Consider the following 27,168-nt stretch of genomic DNA (forward strand, 5'->3'; position numbering starts at 1 on the left):
GGCTCCTCCATCCATGGGATTTTCCAGGCAAGAGTACTGGAGTGGGGTGCCATTGCCTTCTCCAAATACTTATCACAGTCTTTGGCATATGAGTGGGAGAAGAGGGATTTAGCCATTAGAATCCACCCAGAACTTCTGCTTTTTGGTTGTGCCTACTGGGCTTAATAGAAAGAGGGATAAATAGTACTGAACTCTGTTCACATGTGTACAGTGTTCAAAGTTTTTGTTGCTCATAAAATATGATAGCATGTATAGGTATAGCAGTGACTGCTCATATTAAAAAAAAAGTAACGTAATAATAGAGGTAGCACTGTTGATAATACCTACTTTAAAAAGTTGGAGAGTAGGGAACATAAATCTAAATTATTCTTTTAAAAAAAGTACTGATAACAGATATGTTTTAAAGTGCTCAAGTGATTTTGACTCTTTCAGAAAAATGGGGTCTCTGTTCATGGAAATCTTTAAGAGAAAGGTCAAAAGTAATCAGTAATTGATCCTTTCTACACAGTTGTAGTGATCACTTCTATAACAACTATAATGAAAAATGTAGATATTAATTAGCTGGTCATTAGCTCCATCAGTAATCTGACAAAAAGTGAGCAATGATGAGCATTCCCAGTGCTCCCGTTACAACTGTATTTACTTTAAAGCTTCTTACACTTGTTTTCACAAAGCTATTCCTTGGCACAACTTCCCATAATTTTCAAGTGTTATTCTGTATTCTATGTGTACTGACACAGTGACACACACAGTATTTGAAATAAAAATAATACAATCACATACTATAAAACTACAGTCATCAAAACAGTATGGTACTGGCACAAAAATAGAAACACAGATCAACAGAACAGGATAGAAAACCCAGAAACAAGCCCATGCTGTGCTATGCTTAGTTGCTTAGTCATATCCAACTCTTGCAACCCCATAGACTGTAGCCTGCCAGGCTCCTGTGTCCACAGGATTCTCCAGGCAAGAATACTGGAGTGGGTTGCCATTTCCTTTTCCAAAGCTCATGCCCCTATGGTCAATTAATCTATGACAAAGAAAGCAAGATTCCACAATGTTGGAAAGACAGTCTCTTCAACAAATGGTGCTGGGAGAACTCGACAGTTACATGTTATATGTGGAATTCAAAAAGAAATATAAACGAACTTATAAAACAGAAACAGATTCACAAACTTGAGAACCAGCTTATGATTGCCAGGGGGAAGAGATAGTTAGGGACTTTGGGAAGGTCATGTACACTCTGCTATATTTAAAATAGATAACCAACAAGGACTTATTGTATAGCATATGGAGCTCAATGTTATGTGGCAGACTGTATGAGAGGGGAGTTTGGGGGAGAATGGACACGTGTATATATATATGGCCGAGTCCTTTCACTGTTCAGTTGAAACTAACACAACATTGTTTGTTTATCAGCTATACCCCAAAACCAAATAAAAAGTTAAAAAAAAAATAGTCAGTGGCTTTAATAATGGCTGAACATTAGAATCACTTGGGGAAAAAAATCAAACAAAAAACCCCCATTGAAGCTCAGGCAAAACAAAAATTGAGAGTGAGGCCCAGATTTCAGTATTAAAAAAAATACCACAAGTGAGTATAATAAGCAGTCAGGCTTAAGAACTGCTAATAGTGACTGATAATTACATGCTATGAAACACAGTCAATCACTCTTTTTATGCTTTATAATTTACCCTCTGTAGAACTGTTAGATCAGAATTAGAAACATGGCAAACCAGTGACCACAGTTAGGAATTCTTGGTCATAATTTGCATTTATTAAAGCACTCTAGCTGCCACTAAACTGTACACCTCAAATGGGTGAATTTTATAGTACATAAAACATTTCTCAATAAAGTGGATTTTTTAAAAGTTCTTAGTAAACTGTTAGTTTCATTGATATGGGGCAGGGAGAAAGAAGTTATCTCACTGTTTACCAAACCATGATTCGTAACACCATGAAATAACTCATTCTATATTCTGCTTATTAAAATTTCAACTACCAGGCATGAAGCTAGAAATAATGAAACAGAATCTTTAGAAATAGGGCCTAAAAATCTGTATATTTTCAGTTTCCCAGGTAACTTTAAACCCTTGAAGAAACATCTTGCTGAACTCCATCTAGAGCCAAACTTGATTATGTGCTCTGGATAAAAGTCTACCAATGTATTTCACACAGAATAACTAGTTCTTCCCTACGAAATGTTCTGTCCTTTGCCTTCCCAAACTGGGCAAATACCTACTGAAGCTCAGAGCTGTCAATATGCCCTCCCCATGCATACACATTCTAGGAGACACATAAAGTTGAACATTTACCTTCTGAAAGTCTTTCCTTCCAGCCTTGGGCTGCTGAAGTGAAGAACTCATTATTAAGGGCTGAGCCATTTAACTTCATCAGACCATCTGGACCAACCTGGGTCAAAGAATAAGCCACAGAAAGCTCAGGGAGAAAACCAAATGTTAATATGTGGAATGTGATGTTCCCGTCTTTTTTAGAAGAGAATGTGTGTACATTAAATTTTACAGAAACAAGACTAAATCACACCATGCTGATTATGGATACTTCTATTTTATAATGTAATACTGTTTTTTTCTTTCCTGTTTATCTCTTTCTTCCTCTCAATTCTATTCCCTATTGATTATACTTAAAGAATCTTCTGCAAATAAATACATATATAAGAGGATTTTTCTAAAAGGTTCATTGTTTTCTAAAAATGTTACAAATTACACACACTACTCTGAAACTTATTTTTCTCACATAATATAATATCAAAGTGTCTCAACTTTTTTTTAGCTCCACTATAATAGCTGCAGATTATTTCATTGTACGAATGTCCCTCAATTCATGTACTAATTTCCTAATCATAAACATACACTTTATTTCCAGTGTTTTCCCATAATCAACAAAGCTGTAGTAAGCATTCCAATAAAGATGAATATACTTAGTTCTTTTTATCTATGGGATAGGTTTTGAAAGCAAAGAAATATCTGTGTGTGTATATAACTAAAGACTGTTATTTTCTAAAAAGGCTAAAACAATTCACATTTCTACTAGAAAATATATGAGCATATTCCTTATCTTGTGAACAAGAGATATTAGCACACAATATTTAACTTCTACCTATTAATGAGTTTGAAATGATAAAAACTTCCTTTATCCTGACTACTACTAGTTTTGTCTATCTTTCTGGTTGTTTACTGACTACTTAGATTTGCCATCTAGTGAAATGCTAATTCCTATCATCTGCTCATTATTCAGTACGGCTCCTTATCTTTTATCTTGTGAGAATCTTTTGCACGTTTACTTTTGCTCAATAAAACAACCACATAATTTGAAGGTATTTCCTTCCATTTATTTGTCTACTGACTTGATTTGTGATGTCATGCCAAAAGGTTTTAAGATTCTTCTTTACATTTGCGATTTTATTAACCGCCATTCTCTCAAAGGTAACATCTAGATTCCTACCAGAATCCCTATGCATATTCTTCATTAATAAAATGATTTTTAAATTTATATGGAAAACTGAGAGGGGAACTGCCTTTCTAATTGCTAAACATACCACACAAAGTAACTGCAATCAAAACACTTATTACTAGCATTAGAGTGAACAAAGAAATAAGTGAAAGAGGAGAGTGCCTATAAATACATACTGCATGTAAATAGCAGAATATATAACAAAGATGGCAATTCAAACTGAGAGAAAAAGGAAGATTACATAAATATGTAGTGCTAGAACAGCTGGCCATCTAGTCAGTAGAAAATAAAGCTGAACCACAATTTCAGAGCAATATAAAAAATATTCTTGATGGATTAATAGACTAATTTTAAGTTTAAAGTCACAAAGTTTTGAAGAAAATTTAGGTAACTATTGGGACATCTTAGGGATTAAGGAACTCAACTCACTTTACTTTCTAAATCTATCTGGGCTAGGATGATATTCCTCTGGCTCTAGAGCACAAACTTTTTCTTTAAAGGACAGATAGGTCATATGGGCTACAAATAGGTCATATGGCCTCTGCTGCAACAGCTCAATTCTGTTGTAGCTATAGATAATATGCAGAAACTAACTGAAGTGGCTGAATACCAATAAAACTTTATTTACAAAAAAAGGCAGTAGACTGAAACTGGCCTGCATGCTAAAAAGCTTGCTGACTACTGCTTTGTATTCTATGGATTTGGCAGAGGAGTAACTGACTTTCCTATGAGAACAGGTCACTCAACATCTCCTTGAATATTCCAGTGTTGCGCAAGTTACTTCAAAATAAGTCAGTCCAATCTACAGTTTAATAGCTCTATTTTTTTTTAACATTATTTTAACTCCAAATTTGTTTCCTGGAGAAACAAAGTTTACCTCTTCCATAGACAGACCTTCAAATGTATCTGAAGAGAGGTGTTTTAATCCACACTCCTTCCTTATTCTTTCCTCTGGTCTAAATAATACTTTTCCTACTGTACATTGTTGGGTACTCCATACACTGAAATATGGTGCCTAATGTTTCATGCTAATAATAACCAGAATTTTGGATAAACTCCAAATTTCATCTGACAATGAGGCAGAATCACTAATACATTCACTAATAATTTCATTAATAAATTCCATACTCCCTATTCTCAGATTACTGTGCCTTCCCGCCACAGTAACTGAAAACAACAGTCGAGTAGCCTCCTATTAAGAATACACAACAGGACTGCACTCAACAGAAAGCTTATAAGTTCTAAGGTGCCTTTTAATTCCAAAATTGAACATAGCAAGATCCCCTCTAACAGAGGACAAGGACCATTCAGTCATAAGACAGTTCGGAGGAACCCACAATAAAGTTCTACAGATAGACCCTCTCTATTAGGTCTTGTGTTATTAGCCCCAACCTACAAACTTGAGTCTTTAAAATTGATAAGAGCAATACCAGGCAAGAAGAGAAGTTCTTTAAAAACTCTCCCAAAACTTCAGTCTCCTTACTTGTTCTAACCAAGAACTGGGGATCCCAAAATCTATAATTTCTCCAAGAAATGTTAAGGTAGGGAGAGCAATAGCTGGGAAGGATCCATTTTACTTCTTTGTCCCTACTGCTGGTAGTACACTGACTTATCTGACTCCCTAGAAATGGAATCTGACGCACACATGCTGCTGCTGCTGCAGCTGCTAAGTCACTTCAGTCGTGTCCGACTCTGTGCGACCCCACAGACAGTAGCCCACCAGGCTCCCCTGTCCCTGGGATTCTCCAGGCAAGAACACTGGAGTGTGCTAATTCATAGCAATATAAAAACTGGTATCAATATAGTCTAGTAGAAAGATGATTTTCAGAATGAGAAAGATTTAGTTTTGACTTTATAGTCAAATAGCTATAATGATCTGTATAGCTTGCTTATAATCTCTTACTACAAACTAGAGGACATACCTAGTTCTCTTACTATAATACAGGTAAAACAAATCTCTCTCATCCTGTTTTTAAATGATTAGAAAAAAGTGGAATGCCTTACAGATTGCTTAGAACATAGTACACACTTGGAAATAATCATTAATCTTTTAAAGAAACCACAGAATTGAAAAAACCTTACAAAATCATAATGAACCTTTTGCAGAGGAGGAAACAGAAGATCAAAAGGGAGAATGACTCGCTAGTCACTCCTCCTTCCTCGACGAAAGCCTAGGTCTTGGACCTATGCCTTATTCCTGACCATCTTAAATTTCTCTGGTCCCTGCCAAGATTCTTCCAAACCTTTAGTGTTTCTGCTAGGTACCATTTAGTTGTATTAAGGACTACAAACTATTTTGGATTTTGTTGTTGTTCAGTCACTAAGTCGTATCCAACTGTTTGTGAACCCATGGACTGCAGCACACCAGGCCTCCCTGTCCCTCACTATCTCCTGGAGTTTGCCCAAGTTCATGTCCATTGAATCACTGATTCTATCCAAACAACTCCTCCTCTGCCACCCTCTTCTCCTTTTGTCTTCAACCTTTCCCAGCATCAAGGTCTTTTTCAATGAGTCAGTTCTTCACATTAGGTGGCCAAAGTATTGGAGCTTCGGCTTCAGCATCAATCCTTCCATGAATATTCAGGGTTGATTTCCTTTAGGATATCTAGTTTGATCTCCCTGCTGTCCAAGGGACTCTCAAAGAGTCTCCTCCAACACCACAGTTCAAAAGCATCAATTCTTTGGTGGTGAGCCTTCTTTAGGGTTCAACTCTCACATCCGTACATAACTACTGGAAACACCACAGCTTTGACTAGACGGACCTTTGTCAGCAAACTGATGTCTTTGCTTTTTAATACGCTGTTTGTCATAGCTTTCCTTTCAAGAAGCAAACATCTTCTAATTTCATGGCTGCAGTCACCATCCACAGTAATTCTGAAGCCCAAGAAGAGAATATCTGCCATTGCTTCCATTTTTTTGCCTTCTATTTGCCATGAAGTGATGAGACCAGATGCCATGATCTTAAGTTTGTTTAATGCTGAGTTTTAGGCCAGCTTTTTCAATCTCCTCTTTCACACTCATCAGGAGGTTCTTTAGTTCCTCTTTGCTTTCTGCCATTAGTGGTATTATCTGCATATGAGGTTGTTGGTATTTCTCCCAGCAATCCTGATTCCAGCTTGCAACTCATCCAGCCCCGCAATTCTCATGATTTACTATGCATATAAATTAAACAAACAGGGAGACAATATACAGCCTTGTTGTATTCTATTCCCAATTTGGAACCAGTCTGTTGTTCCATGTAAGGTTCTAACTGTGTTTCTTGACCCATATACAGGTTTCTCAGGAGACAGGTTAAGATAGTCTGGTATTTCCATCTCTTTAAGAATTTTCCAGTCTATTGTGATCCACAGTCAAAGGTGTTCACGTAGACAATGAAACAGAAGTATATGTTTTTCTGGAATTCCCTTGCTTTCTCTATGATCCAATGAATGTTGGCAACTTACTTCGTACATGTGGAAATTCTTGATCCAAGTCTAAAGCCTAGGTTGGAGGATTTTGAGCATAGCCTTACTAGCATGGGAAGTGAGCACAAATGGCTGGTAGTTTGAACATTCTTTAGCACTGCCCTTCTTTGGAATTGTGATGGGAAACTGACATTTTCCAGTCCTGTGGCCACTGCTGGGTTTTCCAAATTTGCTGACATCATAAGTTTATTATTAAAGCAAAAAGTGTTTTAGAAAAGTTTAACAAAAAATGAAAGTAACATTCTTAATCTCATCAAAAGATCCACTGAAACACCTCATGTAATGTCTTAAGACAATTCTTCCTTCTGAATTATACTCTGTGGATGTCTACATCCTAAAATGATAGCTAGACAAATTTTATTCCAAATCCTGACATTTCTGATAAGAGGGTTCTTTTTCTTTATAAGCCTTACAGGGCCACCCAATTAAGAACACTTACAAAAAATATTATTTTCCTTATTGATACTTTTGATACCACTTCTTTACACGTACACACAAAAACTATTTAAAAAATCTTAAGGAGTTCTAAAGGTGATGGCTGAAAGAAGCCCCAGAAGGGTTAGAAAACTGCTGATATGCTTGAAAGAACGCACCTGTCGATCCACTTCTGGAAGTAGTAAAAGCAGTCGCTGTTGGCAGTCTCCAGGAAGGACTGAAAAGGTGTGTTTGTTGATTAGCGCTCGTAGGTTTGTATTAACCAGAATGGAATCTGGCGTCTCAACATCAATCTCAGCACATTTAGTTCTCTTCATTTGCCCTGTAAAAACATGGAGAAGAATCACCTGGGCCTTCTTCACATTCCTGTTTCTTTCTAAACTATACCTTGCTCTGTATTACAAAACAGCCATGGCTGTCATTATTTTAAAATATCACACTATGAAAAAGGTAACACTTCAGGTTCTTAGAAATAAACAAAGCAAATTTTGTTCATTCATAAAGGATAAAAAAATGTTATCTCCCCTGCAAAACTGGAATAAACTGTAAAAGTGAATCTTTTGTCATACTAAAAAATGCATTTTATGTTCGAGATTTGATCATTTCCCTAATGGAACTGAGAAGTTTATAACAACACATACACAGAATGACTGAAAAATGGAAAATTCAAATATCTCTATAAATTACACCAAGGCTCTTTTTCTCTTCCCATAATTATTTTCATAAATTTTCTCTGCATTAGCTAAACATGTTACGATTGAACAGCTTAGCAGTTATAGGAAGTCTGTTCACAATAGGAAGGTTTCAGTCTTTCTAGACACTGATGGGAGCTGAGAACACAGTTTAAAACATAAATGGAATCTGTGGCTTTCAATTCTACAGAATTTTCTCACATTATTTTCCTTGTATTCTTGCATCATTATCCCTCTTTCAATTCCTGGCCTTTCTGACATTTCCACTATTTAAGACATTAGACAGGCTAGACTCATGTTCCCACTTTACCTTCTCTCTCTTTTTCAATCTCTCCTTTGACCTATGTACTAGGAAATTTTTCCACCTCTAACTTTTAGTACTTCTACTAGAATTTTTTATCTCTGCTCCCATAGTATCTAATATCCTGGAACTATTTTCTGATTTTTTAAAACAGTAGTATTCTGTTCTTTCATGGATGTGATATCATCTTTTATATCTTTCTGTGAATACCATAGCTTTTAAAGTTATTTAACGTTTCTCCTTCTTGACTTATCTCTACTTTTGTGAGTCTATATTTCAGATTCTCCCATGATGGAGGTTTTCTTCAAAGGTAATCACAAGCAAAAACAGGTCCTAGAAGACTGACTGAAAGTTCTGGTGCCGGGGTGTGTCTTGTAGACTGATGAGCTGCACAGAAGTCAATTCCAGATGATCTCTTTTAGCTGGCAATCAATAAATTTGTCGGCGCAGTTGTTTGGTTTCTTTTTTAGGCTATTCAATTTCTTTCAGTACCAATCCTTCACTCTCCTGCTAAAGCTTAGGTGGGGAGGAAGAACAAAGTAATGCAGATAGAAACATGCCCCACTACTAACATTCTGGACACCAAGCAAGCAGGAGGATCACTATTCTGTATCTGTGTTTTATTTCATTTCCCTGATTCCAGTATACTGCCTCCTTATCTGTCCTCAGTTATGTATGGTGTCTCTAAATTTAAAGTCTGTAAGACTTACTTTCACCTCAAAATAAATCTCTTGTCTCCTGCTTACGCTTCTTATTAACTTTTAAAGAAGGTTCTTCTTTTCAACCCTATGCTTAGTTCTACAGGCTCAGCTGGCTTGCTTCCTACTGGCACCTGCTGCTCAGCTCTATGAAAAACTCTATCCAGTTTTTATCTTTCAAAATTTGGTGATATTGCTTGTCCATCTGTTATCTTCTTGTTTTCTTTACTCTTTAGGGTTTAATCTTTTGTTTTTCCATATTCTTGCTTTAGTGAGTGGGACTTAGAGGGAGCAGGAAAAGTGGCTCAGTTTGCCATGTTCAATGATAAGCCCTTCTATGTATGTATACAGAGATAAAACATAAATAATACTGGATAAAGAAACCCCTTGTCAGAAAGAGAAATTAACCACAAAAAGATCTTATTCTGAAATGAAGTTTGATACGCAGGAAAGGAAGAACATGAAAACAGTCAAGAGCTCAAAGGAAGCAGCAATTAAGCCTGGCAGGTAACGAACTTCAAACACAGAGTTGACAATTTAATGTCTGAGAACTGAGTCCTTAGTAAAGTAACTTACTTGTGTGGAGCCTGTCAGACCTCTGGAATGACTTCTTCCCCAGGCCCAGCAGATGATTTTCCACTTTAACCGAAGAAGAAGAAAAGCTAGAGTTTGAGTTCTGAGGGCTGCTTGACTGCCCGTCAGATTGCTTTCCTTCCCATATTGCTAGGGGAAAAAATATATAACCCTGAAGTTATAGATAGAAACTAATCAATCAAAAGAACAATTAAATCATACAATGCTAACCAAAAGGTTATCAAGGAAATCAAACCAGTCAATCCTAAAGGAAATCAATCCTAAGTATTTATTAGACGCACTTATGCTGAAGCTAAAGCGCCAATACTTTGGTCACCTGATGCAAAGAAATGACTCATTAGAAGAGACCCTGATGCTGGGAAAGATTGAAGGCAGGACGAGAAGGGGATAAAAGACGATGAGATGGCTGGATGGACGTGAGCCTGAGCAAGCTCCAGGAGATGGTGAAGGACAGGGAAGCCTGGCGTGCTGCAGTCAGTCCATGGGGTTACAAACAGTCGGATGTGACTGAGCAACTGAATAACAACAAACCAAAAGGAGTTATGTTTGAGGCAATGTGACCCTGCAAATGTGTTTTGAGTCTGAGAATTAGGAGTCAAAAGTGAATAAAACCCCTTTCTTCCTCCCAGCACATTATTTGCTTCTAGTGGTAAATTTCCTTTCTAACAAAAATGCAAAGTTCTACAAGACATGGTTTAAATCTGGCAAACTCATAAATAAGCTGGCATTGAACTGAACTGTGTAATAAAAAAGCCTATACCTCGAACCAGTTTAAATTCAAAAGAAAAGCAACAGTAACAAAAAATCCAAAGGCCCTTGGATATGTCCAATGGAAACTCAAAGATATTATGCACTCTTAGGAAAGATTTGTATTTTTAAAGGAGAGAACTTGTAGAGTTCAGCTTGAGCAACTTGGAAACATCAGCTTTATAAGGTTACTAACTGGAGGCTTCTAAATATTATTGTTAGACATTTTGGGAATGAGTCACTGATCTTATTCTAACATGCAAATCCCAATGATGTACTTTAAAATAATTGTATGATTACCCTGCATAAATGTCTTCATTTACCCTAAAAGGATTTATACTGAGCATTTGGCAATGTAAGGATTATGTAAATAAATACAATAATTTAAAAATAAATAATAGACTATATGGGTTTGGTATAAAAAAATACTGGAAAAGAAACTTTCGCTGAAAAGACACTTGGTCTGCCTACCAGGTTTGGCAGGTACAGGGTCACTGGATGCTTTGACAGTCTTCAGAGACAGGTGCTGGTTGGAGGAGATGGACATGCTTGGCCTGCATTGCTGCTGCTGCTGTTTCTTCTGTTGTTGCTGTTTTAGTGCCTAGAAAGAGAAAACTGACTGTAAGAAACAAAACAAATCAGTTTTTAGTAATAACAAATAATAAATGACTTCTTTTAAGTGGTGAGGATCATGCTGACTATACAATTTCTGTGAAATCTATCCAAGTAAACAAAAATCTCAATTAAACTAATTAAACACAGGCCTAAATGAGCCTTAAAATTTGGATTTTTTACCTTCACCAGTATTCTCCCGTATATAAATCTGAAAAACTGTCATTAACATTTTTTAGAACTTAAAAATCACCAATAAGCCAGGGATTTCTCAAACTTGTAGTAGCAGAGAATTAGATACTTTCGATCATTCTGAAAACAGAATTCTAAGCTCTGAACCAAGAACAGTTCTCATTTGTATCAACTTTATCTAGAAATATAAATATTTCCCTTATGTATGCTTCAGAGGTGCTGCAGTTGAACAGAAAGTAGTAAATAACTACTTGAATTTGATCTTATGTAAGAGCAGTAAGATTTGGCCCAATGATTAAATGAATCTCAGGGATTTATAGCACTGTGGTAAACGAGAGGAGGGAAGATTAGAAAACACTGGTTCTATTAATAAGAAGTGTGGTTCCTTCTGGTTACTTCAGAATATTTTAATTTCTATAATGTTCTTATAGAATATACTAAACTAGAATGAACAGAAGAATAAAGAGCTTCTGAGGTTTTAATCATGAAGATACATAAAGGCAACTGTTTAATTCAAGAGCTTAAAAAAAAAGACAAAGAAACTAAAACTACATTTCAGGAAAAGGATGAACATCTATGACCTCACTAAAATGTCAACTGAAGCTTTAACTTTCAAGACCATCAGGTAGAAAAGTGTGGAATAACCAACTGCCTACTTGTTTCCGATTCTTTCTTCACAATACGGTTTTCTCCTACTTCACATTCACATGTTGTTCTGGCTATGCCATATAGGCACAGTGGCAACACTTGATTTCCTTGATCTAAGCTGTTAGTGGAGAAAAGAATACTCAGAGTCTCTGATATCTGGCTTACCTTTTACTTATAACATTTATAATAGGTGAGGCAGAAACATAATGTCAGTTTTGTCTGATCATTGATGACAGCTTATCTCTCATTCTTTGCAATCAGAATACAAAATGTTTGTAGGCTTCCTGTGTGGCAGCCACTAGTATTTATTTCCTTCTATTCGCAGTATGTAGGTCATTCTAGGTTAATGCGAAATTTAATAGAGCTACTTGATCTTATCTATTTCTGCTATGATCACATAAATTCCGATATAAGATAAAAATGAAACAACTTACAGCTTCTCTGTTTTAAGAACTGCATTCAGTTTCCCCCTCCCTCAGTAGTATACAAACCCTGTTCCTAATTTTAAAATTTAAAAAACAAACAATAAAAAGAAACTTCACTGTGGTAAAGGATAACTTACACTGAAATGTTTTCTCACCTAATAATATGAAAAACATACACAGGAGGCAAAAGCTTTACATATCAACAATCTAATTTACATAATTCCCCATGTTGATATTCTTTAAAGAAAATACACTATCTGACTCCTGAGATTACAAGAAAATAATAGAGTAGTTTTTACGTCATGAATAAGGTAACAAGTTACAGTCATCAACTTATTTTTCCTTACTGAGTTTCTTCTACATTTACATCATATGTGTGTGCTGGTGCATATATACATATTCATGTTTCCATTAAAAATATATTATTGTTCTGGGTATGTATGTCAGATATGTGTATGTTTTTAATGAGTGCTGTAACAATTTTGATTTTAACTATTAAACATTATAGTGTGGTGATGTTTATATGTGCAGAATTTCACTACAAAGTAAACTTTTAATCCTATGTAACTGTCTAATGTATGGATATGCCACTGTTAATGAAACAATTCATGTATGTATCTCTACTTGTAAATTTTTTCTGCATATGAACACATGCATTTTTCTAAGTTAAGTTTCCAAATATTTAACTGCTTAGTCATAGGGTATGTGCACTTAAAATTTTAATAAATATTATAAAATTTTTCTCCAAAATAGCTATGATAATTTATATTCTACAGCAAACTACAAGTAGTCATTTTTCCACATACTTGACAGTGCTTGATGTTATAATCAAGCTCTATTATATATACCAATCTAAGGATAGAAGTGGTCTGTGTTCTTAATTATTAGTCAAATTTATACGTATTGATAATCTGCATTTCAAAAAAATGAAAAGCTAGTTCCTTGAAAAGCCCAGTAGAATAGTCGGCAAGTAACACTGAGAAAAGATACATTATAAACAAAGAACACTGGGGAACAAAAGAAAAACACACAAAAAAAATCAAGTGAACTAGACCATTTTTTAAGAAAAATAAATTTCCAAAATTGGCAAAAAGAATCAAAAATCAAGAGTAGTACTAAATGAAACTGAAACACCCTAGCAGTAAAAGGTAAGATCTGCAAGACTAATTTCTATTATTTTTTCCAAAAATCTAGAAAAATATAGAGAGCTACAGAACTTAATAGATGCTAAGAACAATCCTGATTCCAAAACTATACAAGGATGGTACAAGAAAATAAAATCTAAGCCAAACTCATAAAAAAGAAAATTCCACTAATATATTAAAAATGATATAACAAACATAACAGGGTTTATTCCAGAGAGTTAACTATAGATTAACATTAGAAAATCTAGCCCTGGAATTCTGCATACTGGCTGACTTAAAAAGCTACCTGATGACTTAATAAATGCTGAAAAAAATCAACCTGAAAAAATTCAGTACCTACTTGTAACACACACACACATACACACCCCTCATAGCAAACTGGAAACTAATGAGGAACTTTAAAAATGTGATTTAAAAAAAAGTAACACAGAGGTGCATAAATTATTAAAAACAAATTGGGAAACTGTATAAAATTTTTCCTTATAAGGACTTAATGTCCTTTCAAGAAACTATCATTGACTACCAGAAGCATGCATTTTTAATGTACAAGCATATACTTCTGTAAAGAGAAGAGCATGATTACCTGCTTTAGTGCCTTCTTGCTGTGCTTCTGTGATGAAGAAATGACTTTACCTGCTGGAATGGTAGGAGATGGGCAGCCCGAATGAGGAGAAGATGGCTGTGACAGCCTAGATGATACTAGGGGGAGAAAAACGACAATTCCAAGTTTTGTTATCAGAGGCGATATGAAGCACCATTCCTTTCCGAATCATATAGTGCTACCTGTATTAAGAACTGTGACCAAACACTTTTGGGAAGGATCTTCTTTTTGGAGGTCTACTGCAAACAGCCTCCCTTTTCAGTTTATTTCCTCAGAAAGCTCTACTGAAGGATGATAGGATGGGGAAGGGATGAATGTTAGTATTCATTACTTCTCATTCTTTAATTTTTTTCAATAGAATTGACAGAAGAAGCAGGAAACAGAATATAAACCATGAGTCATCAACTAAGGTAAAGTTTAGAAAAGATTCTAGAACCTACTGGACAGTATTAGTAACAACATGGTATTGTGGAAGAGCCCTGGGTTGATAGAACGGGTTCCAGTTTCCCTTATCCTTAAAATGAAGGCAATAAGATCATTCCAGCTCAAACTACCGTTCTCTAATTCTTATATTCCTTCAACTCTGATATCCATGTGAAAGGGTGCTTTAGGACTTCTGATGGAATCAGTGTAGGTATACATAGGATGGAACCACTCTCTACTTCATCACTAGCTGTTTTATCAGACTCAGCCAAATCTCAGTATTGTGGGTTTTCCCCAGCAAGAGTCTATACTTCTTATAATAAACACAATTAAGATCTTCATGTTCTCTAAAGTTCGACAGTGTATAATTTATGATACAAGATAATAAAGAAATTGCTGACTCAGACTCAAAAATAAAAATGACGACAACAGCAGACAATGTTAAGAAGACTCGTCATACTTAACTTCAGCTTTGTATCCCAGCCTTAACTGGAGGTTTATATATGGGAAAGAAAGTGTGGTTATTTAAAAAAAAAACAAACACGTTAATTGTAACATATAAAACAAAAAATGGAGTTGGATAATTCTTGAGATGGTTAAACAACAAAAAGAAACAATTCTTAGTGCACTCAGATGCTGACCAATTTTTTAAAATAACAGTTTCACTGAGATACAATTCCTATACCAAACAATTCACCTGAAGTGTAAAATTTAATGGCTTTTAAAATATTTGCAAAGTTGTGCAACCATCATCAGAATCAACTTTCATCACCCATTAAACAATTCTGTACTGGTTAGCTGTCATTCTTCTTTTCCCCTAACTGACTTCCCTCTTTAGTGATGGGCTTTTTTTTTTTTAATGAGTGTTTTAAAGATTCATCTATGTTTCAGCATGTATCAATACTTTATTCTTTTTATCACCAAATAATATTCTACTGTATGCATATACCACATTTTGTTATTCATGAACTGACAGACATTTGGGCTGTTTTCACTTTTTGGCCATTTTGAACACTCATTAGCAGGATTTTGTGTTGGAAATATGTTTTCAACCCTCCTGGGTTCATATCTAAAAATGAAATTGCTGGGTTTTTCAGTAACTCTATGTTTAAACTTTTTAAGGAAGTCCTAAACTGACTTCTAAAATGGCTGCACCACTTTTACAATTCCATCAGAAATGTATGAGTGTTCCAATTTTTCCACTCTTGTCAACACTTGCTGTTGTCTGTCTTCTTGATTTGACCAATGTTTTTAATGGACATTATGAAAATAAAGCTAAGAACTGTTAATATTTAACTATATTTACTTTCTTTTTAATAGTTTGCAGAAATCTGAGAATATACATGTCCTCAACTCCCCCAATATCTAAAAATAAACAACAAACCAACCAAAATGACCCCATTAAAGAATGCAAGAATTCTAACTGTGGCCTGGAAAACAGACAATAAAGCTATCTGTGATTACCAGGGCAAACCTTTGGAATGTTTCCCTTTAAGGCAAAAGCCCTTTCTAGCAAATGAATCCATAAACATATCTTGAAGCCAACTAAAATAAATCAAGAAAATTCCAGGACCTACCAATCAGGAAAATCTCCCAGAGTTGACTTAATGCCAAATACTGGTCTCACAACTTTAATGAAACTTTCAAATATTAAAGGTTCAAAACTACAAAGAGTAAGCATGATTTAAACACATGTTGATAAACTCATCTCTTTTAATCCTTCTAGTGCCTACGCTATCTCTAAGACACATGAACTTTATTAGAGTAACCAAGAATTAAACATCACCTATTTGCCTAATGCGGTGCTAGGTTCATTTGAACAGAATTTCATTGAATTCTTATAACTATCCTCTAATGCGAAGAACTGACTCATTGGAAAAGATCGTAATGCTGGGAAAGACTGAGGGAAGAGAAGAGGATGAGATGGTTGGATGGCATCACCAACTCAATGGACATGAATCTGAGCAAACTCTGGGAGACAGTGAAATCTGGCATGGGGTTGCAAAAAGCTGAACACGACTTGGTGACTTAAACAATAAGGTAGGTACAACTTCTCTTTCTATTCCCACCCAGTCTCCTCCAATTCTACCCTCTGAGATAACTAAATAGTTGGATTGGTATCCCTGTTGACATTTTTCTATGCAAATAAAAATATGAAAAATTTCAAGGATGTGTATTTATATATAAATATTAAATGTAAACACCTGCATACTGTGATGGTATTATCTAAATTTTCCTTATCTAGAAATTTAATTAGCCTGCAAAAGGACTCAGGTACTAAGGAGCACAACCAACATTTGAACTTTGCATAGTTTCAGAAGAGTGAGTACTTGCAGTGCGTTAGGTGGTGGCCACTAAAAGTCTGTCCATGTCCTAACCCCCAGAAATGTTATATCATTTGGAAGAGGAGACTTGGCAGATATAATTGATTTTGAGACAAGGAAATCCTCTTGGATGAGCCCAGTGGGTCTTAAAATCAAATGACGAGTTACCTTAAACACAAGACAAACACAGAAGGGAAGTCCACGTGAAGACAGAGGCACAGGCTGAAGGACCGCCTTCCTTTTAGCAGCTACACAAAATTTCATTGTGCAGATGCATCCTAATTTCTTCAACTGGACTCTGATGAGTAGTTTAGTAATTTCTAGTCTTTTGCTCTTATTATTACACTGTTTTAAACGCTGGTTTCTACGGTATTGTACCAAGAATGATACCATTATTATCTAAAAAATGCAAATTACTGAATCCCAACCCAACTCTACTGAACAAGAAACTGTGAAGGTATGGCCCAGGAATCTGTGTCTTAATGAGCTCTCCAGGTGATTCTGATGCATGTTCAACTATAATATACTGAGAAACCAGCTTTCCAAAGTGATTTAGAACTTGAGGCTCATTAAAGCCAGTTTTACTTATATATTGTATAGTTTACTGAAGTAGTTTCAGCTTGTTGGATACATCTGTACCATCCACTGGGTATAAGCTCAGAAAGCACCACTTTTCAATATAGCATTGGGAATTTTCCATTTCAACAAATGATTATCATATGGAACAAGGTCCACAGGGTAATGGACTATTCATATTAGATGCATTTGAATTAAAAGAATTAGTAAATAATCTCTTAGTATTTTATTTTTTCTCCTGAAAATATTCAGTGAGACCCTCTGAAGTATTAGAGGGACTATCAGAAAAAATGGAGCAGTAATATCAAAATTGAAACTGAGCTTTATACAGTTAAAGGATTAACCGTTGAAAGACTGATAATTTAAGTTCCCCAAATTGTTTTCATGGTCAAAAAGAGCAATACTTCTCTTAAAGGAGAGTTTTAATTTTCACAAATTAATAATAAAAATAATTTTACTATTAAAAAAATATAAAGACAATAATAATAAATAATTTTATCAGAAGATAAAAACAATAATATATGTAGTTGTTTCATGCTGTAATATCGTATTTCAGGGAAAAGGCAGACTTCACTTAGATACGATCCTACCAAAAAAGCAGCAGAAAAAGTTGATTTTAATCATTTTTCTGGTGTTATTCCATCTTACCTTGACTTGGAATTCCACAAAGCTCTTCTCTGAACATTGTTTCCTGTCTGGAAATTAGGAACCGAAACTACAAACTCCTAAATTCTTCCACCTCACACAGAAATCAATAAACTAGTGTTAACATTTGATTGAATTTCAAGGTTCTACTCTCTGTTCCTATCTGGCTGAAAGGTACACCTATTTCAAGAGAGTCTCTATCAATTTCCAACTAGAAGTATCAGTTTTGCTGTCAGAGCTCTTTATTTTTGTACATAAAAGGAAGTGGGTTTCGATACTATCTCAGTGTTCTTCCTGTCTTACAATGCATTTGAAATAAAGTGATGTCAGATTGAGAGTAAAAGCTCTAAATAAGAAAACGGAATAGACACACATTTGTTTTACCTTTATTAATAACTGCAATTGTCTTAGAATTGTTCTGCAGCATGCTACTACTATCACTGCAAATTACAAGTTTTCCACTTTAATTTGGACTGGACTACAAAAATACTCATATGTATACAATAGAAAACTAAACCTACATTTCTATGCCTATGCCACATGCATGACTCAAGAATGAGAGAAGTACATCCTATGAGAGACTAAATCATTCTTCATTACTGCTAGCTTAGCACTTATCCATTTCTTAAGATATCAGAGCTGCCAGAGTCAATGTGAATTCCATGACACCACATACACTTCTCATCTCCACCTTTCAAACACCACATGAAGTTCATCCTAGTCTCAGTTTAACAGGCTACAATCAGAAAAGATCTTAAGATCTCAACATAAACTGAGGCTAAGTAGTTAATACTGTGACAATTTCGAGAAGAATGCATCAGAGGCAGTTCGAAAATAATTTATGTTGACTACAACTTTGAATTTGCTATAACCTTGACGTTAATATCTTCTATTATTTTGCCACGTATGGGGCAAGGTTGTAATATTTTAATCTACCCATTAAGCTACTGAGAGGAGAAGGGGACAGAGGATGAGATGGTTGGATGGCATCACTGACTCGATGGACACGAGTCTGAACAAACTCCAGGAGTTGGTGATGGACAGGGAAGCCTGGAATGCTGCAGTCCATGGGGTCGCAAAGAGTTGGACACGACTGAGCGACTGAACTGAAGCTACTGAGAATGGGGTTCAACTGTTATTTCTTAAATCCTCCTGTAATCACGACATTTACCTCACAGGTAGCCTTTCACAACCATGTAACAGTCACTACCTCAAACAGCTATTGCAGCCTATGAGCTACCAAAAAGCAAAGACCTACACAACCGTGACTTTGTTCCTAGTTTACTGACCACCTTTAATGCTGATTTCCCTGTTTCCAGCCACATCCAGAAATTATGAATCTGTTTCTCTTGCTTGATGACCTGGTTTGGTTCCTAATCCTAGATCAACAATTTCCAAACTTAAAAAGAAAAATGTAAACTGGGGGGAAGCAGAGAAGAGAAAGAGGCCTAAATACTTTTGGCTCTATCTCCCCAAGAAAAAGGTGTGTGGGGGTTCTTTAGTATAACCTGAGAAACATTAAGACCCTGGACACACCTCTCTTCACTACTGACTGGGATTACTTTTAAAAAATACATATCAAGAATACTGAGGATTTCCCTGGTAGTCGAGTGGTTGAGAATCGGCTTTGCAATGCAGGGGACGTGGGTTCAGTGCCTGATTGGGGAACTAAGCCCGTGCACTCCGGAACCCATGTGCCACAACTGGAGTTTATACACTGCAGCAGAGATCTTGTGTGCCGCAACTAAGAAAGACCCTACGCAGCCAAATAAATGATTTTTTAAAAAAAGGAATGTTGGTCACAGGTCCCAATCTTGCCTTGCCTTTATTCCATTTGTTCATAACACTTAGGGTCTGGGCTGTTCTCTAACTGGTTGTGATCTTAAAGCTAAGATCTCCTGGTTTCAAAATTTGTCCAAATAACACGTGTAGCAGCTGTTATGAGAGAACTCAGACAACGCAACCAGTTATCTAAATTTTCTCCAAGAATAGTCCACACATTAACACAGAAATGGTAATAAACCTGATGACTTTTCTGATACAGTTCAAAAATCAACAGCTCTACTAGCACTTAAAACTGAGTCAATTATTCTAATAAGTGTAACTCTAAATTCTAGATCCAAAGACAACTCACCTACAACTGAAACCTAAGAGGACATCCAAGCTAGGGGAATTCTTGGATGTCTATTATGCTCTGGCATATCACTGTATCAGTCCTTATAAAGTAACCAGCATGAGCTGGCTTAAAATCTGTCCTGCCATATATGGCTCTATTTACCAATACTGGGGTAAAAATGATTTTGCCTCTTCAAAAAGACTGTTGAAAAAGAAGCTACAGATAATTAGCAAGACTAGGTAATAAAATGTATCTCTAAGTAGAAAATTCATCCCAGGGAAGCTGCAGCAACAAAGATGTTATTCTCTTAAAAAATGGTTTGGGGTAAACTATAAAGCAGAAACCAAGCAGGAGACGAGGGCAAAGACTAGCAGACTAAATTTAGTCTTTGCTAGTAGAAATGAAAAGCATTCTTTTCCTAGTAAGGAGTAAGATGTTAAAGCAATTAAGTCCTCAAATTTTAGAAGACAGTATTAAAGAGGTAAATAACATAATAGTATCTTAAGAAGGGTTACAGGTAGCCAAGAGCTGAAAATAAACCCAGGTAAAAACGTAGAGCCATGTTGTCCAATGTGATGGCGACTAGCCACGTGGCTATTTAAATTCAGGTTAACATAAACTGAAAATTCAGTTCTCTGTCACACTAGCTATATTTCAAGCGCTCAAAGACGTATGGTGCTAGTGACTACTTTGTTGAGTTGCACAACATAGATGCAGAACACTTCCATCACTGCAGGAAATTCCATGGGACAGTACTGATCTAACTAGTAAGGGAAAGAGAATAACCAACCCGGGGTCTGGAAAAAGAAGAACTATTAACAAGGGTATTTATCCTACGGCATTCAGTCCTGTATTGAGGGGTCAGGTGGATTTACCTTTCCTTTTCCACCTGCTCTTTTTTCCCTCCTTGTTGCTGCCACCATCACTGCTGCTGCTGCTGTTCTCAGAACTCTGGGAATCTGACTGACCATCACTGCTTTCTTCTGAACCTTCTGAAAGCTCTTTCACCCCATCCGGCACATCTTTCTGAAAATGTAGGCATCCAATTAGGATTAATCATTACCATTTCAGCAAACATGAATTAAATTTCTGATATGCATTATTGTGACTTGCAATTGTGCTGATTATTTTTTAGGACTGTAAGATTCAGTAGCAGAACCAGCAATTTCTGATTCCTGTCACCTCTCTTCTTTGTGTCAAATCAGCTACTGTTTGCTTCTATACTCAAAGATAAAAATTATACATGACAATCTTATGCACGTACAACACAGAGCCTTAGACAAAAACTTGCTATATATAAGTCCAGGTAAATGATGAAATGAAATCTATAAAATGTATACAATAACAATTTTTAAAAATGTAAGCATACCCATCATCCATATAATGTATATATATATTTGTGTGTATATAAGTGCCATTATATATTATAAATTCAGTTAAGAGTCTGGAAAGCAAGAAAGAGATGGTAATTATTTGAATCTATTTGGTTCCAAAAATTGGCTAGTAAGTAGCAAGAGTCAAATATAAAAGGAATTATTAAAAAAAAAATCATATGAATCTTTGGTTTCTGCACTACATAGTGAGAATGCTAATCAGAAACAATTCCTGTGTCAGCCACAGTATGATAGATATAACAGGGAAGCTGTAAAATTAAGAATCTAGGGTTTGAATTTTGGCCTTATCTTCTCCTAATGATGCAGCCTTGGGCAAAGTCTTAAACGCTCATGCCTCAGCTTCCCTGTAAGATGAGGTAATAGTACCTACCTTAAAAGATCATTCTGAAATTAAATAAATTAATAATTGTAAATAAAATGCTTAGTACAGTGCCTAGCATATGATAGGGTTCAATAAATATTAGCTGGCTACTATGTATTTATATAGTATATAAAATATAAATACATTAGTGAATGTTATTTCTAAGTTATAAAACTACGAATGATTTTTTTTCTTCTCAATATAATTTCTGTTTTCCCACACAATTTAATTTTATTATCAGATCAAAAATTGACACATGACCATCCTACCTACAACTGGCACTCACAACATTATAGTGAAGGCAGTAATCTCTGGGGGCTTACCTTTTGGTTCAGTAGTTAAGACTCTGAGCTTGCACCAGAGGGGGCATGGGATCGATTACTGATGGAGGAACTAAGATCCCACATGCCGCAGGGTGTAGTCAACAGAAAAAAAAAGAAAGCAACCTCTGATCTGGTAAGAAACTGTTTTTTCTCACTTATGTTTAACTCCAGTGCCATTTCACATGTTATACACTTTCTTAAAATACATATCCCTTATTTTTCTGTTCTTTCTTTCAAAATCCAGGAAACTTTTACGGATTAGTTGCCAAAGAGACCTCTTGATCCGTAAGTTCAACAAATACTTTAGTACAAATATAACTATTTTCCTAAACTTGTGATCCCTCCAGGATCAACTCACACCCCACATGTCAGAATCACTGCACCTGTTCTTTTACTCCCAGGAGTCCACATTTTATTTCTCTAATGTTCCTTGCCTCCATCTCTTTTAGCAGTCTCATGAAAAGTGTTAGTCGCTCAGTCGTGTTTGACTCTTTGCGACCCCATGGACTAACCTACCAGGCTTCTCTGTCCATGGAATTCTCCAGGCAAGAACACTACAGTGGGTAGCCATTCCCTTCTCCAGGGGATCTTTCTGACCCAGGGATCAAACCCTGGTCTCCCACACTGCAGGCAGATTCTTTACATTTGAGCCACCAAGGAAGCCCCAGTCACTCATAGTACAGCCCAATTATCACTCCTAAACAATCATAACCATCTTTTTGACAAGTTTTCCTGCTTAACTCTTAAGTGTATCCTACTTGAATTATCTTCCTAAACATGGATTTGATCATGCTATTCCCCTGAAAGCCTCTGCCATTTCCTCAACACATGCCTACCCTCCCTCCTCCTCTCTCCAACTGCTGAATCAGGTTTTCAAAAGCCTCCAAAGTGTGTTCTTCACCTAACATTTACCCCACCCTGACTCCTTACCACACCAGCCCACACACAGATTATGGTCTAACTGCTCCAATTTACTCCCAAGTCCATTCTGAATCCTTTCATCTGTGCCTCTGCTTAACCTATTCCCTTGTCCTGGAAGGCCCTTTCTCCCATTACTTATCTACCAAAGTTCAACTCAAATTTTACAACTTTAAAATAGCAAAAATAAAAACAAAAACTTCCAAATCCCTTTATTCAAGATGAATCTTTATTTCTCTACACTATAACAGCACTTTATAGCACAGTACATTCTGTCACTAATTATTTCAGTAACTATGTGAGATTTAAGAGATCAGGAACCTTAATTCATTCTTCTTTATAGCCTCTACGTGTCCAGTACAGAGCAGGCATTTAATAAATATTTTTAACAATATGGAAGGTCTACAACAGCTAAAACCTAAAAGAAACATAGAAAGCTCCATGTGGGCTAGATCCCTGTAACCCCAAGAAGTTGAACAAGGTATTTTAGAAGAAGGTATTAAAGTTGAGTTAGATCTTTTAAAAATTAGCGTGCTGCACACAACCACCAAGCACAGTGATGACTACAGCCGAAGCTAAAAAGGTAAGAGGGGAAAAGAGCTGCACACACAGGTGGACGTAAGTCACTGCTGATAAATTTCCTTTGAGAAATAACACTCTCCTCAATCCATCTGGCTAGAGAGGGCTTAACCACACCCTCATATCAAGGGTGATCATGAACCTAAGGGCAGCTATCAGAAGATTCAATACGTTTGGCAAAGGTGATTGTTTAGGTACAGGCACTCGTGCTAAGCCACACCAATTAAGCTACAACAGAACTAACTAAAAGGGCTCCTGCTTCAGTTTGTGAGACTCTTTCCCCTCAGGCTTACAGCAGGCAGAATGGGGCTTGGGAGTGAAGTCATGTAGGTGAGGAGAAGGCCTGCCTTACAATGAAGCCAAAAGAAAGCAGAGAGACCCATTTCTGATGACAATCATTTGAGCTCCTGAATTCAGGCTGAGTATTCCTAAAATTTTGAGCTACGTGAACTAATAAATTCTCTGTTTTCCTCAAGTTCATTTAAGTTGGTTTCTCTGTTTATAACTGTAAGGACAATGATAAGTCAAGATCCCTTTTTTAGTGCAGGAATTAGAAATCAGCAAGCTTGTTATGGTAAAAGAAAATGGAAATTCAGTCAGATCTGAGTTCATATTCTGGCTCTAATACTATCTGGCCAACACTGGGCAAGAAAATCCAACTTCGGCTTTCTCCATTATAATAAAGAAATAATAACCACAGTTCTGAATTGTAACGGAGAATTAAATGAGAAAGTAGTATAAAGCATTAAAGCTATATGCTCCACGGTAACACTCATTATTATTTAAATGATGTGAGGCCCTTTAAAAAGTCCCTGGAAGTAATTTTCAATTCATCCTTTCAAAATAATATTGTGGCACAGAATGAAGTGAAGTTACTTCTCCAATCTATCTACACATGGCTATAGATTAATTAAAGAAAAAAGTACTGGACATGGGATTGAAATTTTTACTTCTTCTTGAAAGTAAGATCTTCAAGAACAGAATTCTGTCTCTATGATTCAAGTATTATTTATATATAGTCACTTCCTGTTTTTACTTTAAAAATGACTCCCTAACAAAAATATTTACCTTCAAAGTATATACTCCCATTCTACCTGGAACCTTATAGAAGATGCCTTCTTCACCTCGGGAGTTTGTGTGCAGCATGGCATTCAGGCATGCAAGAGGGGAAGTTCCACTGTCAAAAAAACAGAAAGAACACAATGATTAGTTTCTAGTCTCTGAATAGCCTATGTAACACTGAATTAAGATAAAAATTAATGGATCAACACTCATTTGACAAAACACATTTTATAAACTATAAAAAGTCTATAAATCTAGAGAGGTGGCCATGGAGAAAATGGATGTAAAATTCATTCCCAGATATCTAAAGAAAAACCAATTTTATAACTTTCTTAATCTCAATTCAGCATCTAACATTTAAGTCAAGAAAATTTTCTCTCACATAAGTATCACAAAAGTATTCTGTAAAGATTTTATTTTACTTACAATTTTATTTGTTAACACACTTCAATGAAGCTGAAAAAAAATTTTTTTAATATATTTCACTTAGCACAAGCCTATTCAGAAGTAAAACAGAGAGGAAGAAGAAAACACAAAGAGAAATAAACAATATTAATCTCCTTCCATATTGCTGTGCCAGAATGAATTTTAGTTATGGGAAGAACATATTTCCATGGCCTTTTTAAAATGAAGATATAATTGACATATTATATTAGTGTCAAGTGTGTAACATAATGATTCCATATTTATCTATATAATGGTTTCTTATATTTAGACCTATTATAAGATCATTTTAAAAGACTTATAAAACAGGCTTTGGAATATTCATCTTCTATGTAGAAACTTGATTAAAAGTTTACTAATTCTAATATGTTGTTGTTTATTCACTAAGTTGTGTGGGACTCTTGCAACCCCATGGACTATAGCCTGCCAGGCTCCTCTGTTTATGAGAATTTCCAGGCAAGAATACTGGAATGAGTTGCCATTTCCTTCTCCAGGAATTCTTTCCAACCCAGGGCTCGAACTCACATCTCTTGCATTACAGGCAGATTCTTTACCACCCAGACACCAGGGAAGTTAATATACATTTATCATATTTTCTGGAGTTTTAGCTATATAATAAATTATCTGTAGAAAATTCATATGTAACATTTTCCTTTCTAATTGCAATCAATTCATTTTCCTAAATGGAAATGTGTGGCATCCTACAGGATAGAGCAAACTTTTGACATAAGAGAGAAAACTCCCAACATCACAGAAGAAAACCTTAATAACTAAATAAAAAACATTTCTGTACAGGAAAGAAATATCATCAACAAAATTACACAAAACATACAAAGCTAGAATAAGTAACTGCATAACAAATGGCAGACAAAAAAATGAATAATCCTAAGAGAGCTTCTTTTAGGAAAACACAACCAACCAATTAGAAAAAAATGGATTAAGGATATGAACGTGCAGTATAAACGGCCAACAGAATACATGAAAAGCTGCCCAAACTTAACAGTGGTTAAAGGAAAACAAATGAAACTGAGACACCACGGCCAGACTTGGAGAAATCAAATATAGTCAAGTCTCTGTCAGCAGTACTGTACTAGTGTCAGTTTCCTGGTTTTGACATCATACTACAGCTACATGTAAGATGCCACTACTGGAGGAAGCAGGGGGAGGTATACATGGGACTATTCTTACAACTTCCCATAAGCTTATAATTACATTTTTAAAAGTGAACTGATAAAACCCATTGCTGGTAAGGTTACAGGAAAATGAGCACTCTTAAAGACTGCTGGTGGGACTGAAAACTGCCACCCCTTACTCCCCCTTCAATTCTGTCTTAGGAAAGTATCATGGAAGTTAAAATTAATTAATAGTTAAAATTAAAACTATTAGAGGCTACTAATTCAACAATCCCACTTTCATCAATCCTCCCAAAATAAGACCACAAAGACTTACAAACATACATGCAAGGATTAACTTCAGCATTGTTAAAAACTGTCAAAGCACTGAAAATGACTTCAAAGTCAATAAAAGAATGGCTGACCATATGTTAGTAAGGTAACCAACAGGATATGAATCAATAACAGCTATGTTAACTGCAAAAAGAGTGCTAAATTCCAGGAACCATTCTGGTTAGACCTCACAACAATCCTTTGAGGTAAGCAAAATTATTAAAGCATTTTTACAAATGAACAAACGAATATACTGAGGTGTTAATAAGTAAGCTGGTTCAAGATCACATAGTGCTTTGTAACTGGTGAAGACAAAATTTCAGTAAGAAGAAAGAAGCAGAAGAGGAAAGAAACTGCTTAAAAAGAACATATAACAAGTAAAAAGAAAACATGCTATAATCTGTAGCTCAATAACCTATCTGGTAAAAGGTGTGCCCTAATTTTTGGTATTCAATTTCAGTATTACGTACCCGCTCTGTTTAGTACTGTTTATTAAGTATCCAATAAACTAGGGTCTGTGGCTCCAA

General features: G+C 35.8%; 1 protein-coding gene across 3 annotated transcripts in view; it reads right to left on the minus strand.

Annotated features, from left to right (window-relative positions):
* ASXL2 (ASXL transcriptional regulator 2) overlaps nucleotides 1-27,168 on the minus strand; it is a 111,459-nt gene that overhangs the window by 13,569 nt on the left and 70,722 nt on the right. For 2 of the 3 annotated variants that reach the window (XM_069582816.1, XM_069582813.1), the window contains exons 3-9: nucleotides 24,759-24,867; nucleotides 20,991-21,141; nucleotides 14,014-14,129; nucleotides 10,880-11,009; nucleotides 9,644-9,790; nucleotides 7,535-7,698; nucleotides 2,319-2,415 (exon numbers count right to left, since the gene is read on the minus strand). In XM_069582816.1, the coding sequence (XP_069438917.1) occupies nucleotides 2,319-2,415; nucleotides 7,535-7,698; nucleotides 9,644-9,790; nucleotides 10,880-11,009; nucleotides 14,014-14,129; nucleotides 20,991-21,141; nucleotides 24,759-24,867 (914 nt within the window). Of the gene's footprint in view, nucleotides 1-2,318; nucleotides 2,416-7,534; nucleotides 7,699-9,643; nucleotides 9,791-10,879; nucleotides 11,010-14,013; nucleotides 14,130-18,002; nucleotides 18,284-20,990; nucleotides 21,142-24,758; nucleotides 24,868-27,168 lie in introns of those variants that run through there. The other variant, XM_069582814.1, reaches the window with a different exon arrangement.

Source organism: Ovis canadensis, chromosome 3 (genome assembly GCF_042477335.2).
Source record: "Ovis canadensis isolate MfBH-ARS-UI-01 breed Bighorn chromosome 3, ARS-UI_OviCan_v2, whole genome shotgun sequence".
Lineage (NCBI taxonomy): Eukaryota > Metazoa > Chordata > Mammalia > Artiodactyla > Bovidae > Ovis > Ovis canadensis.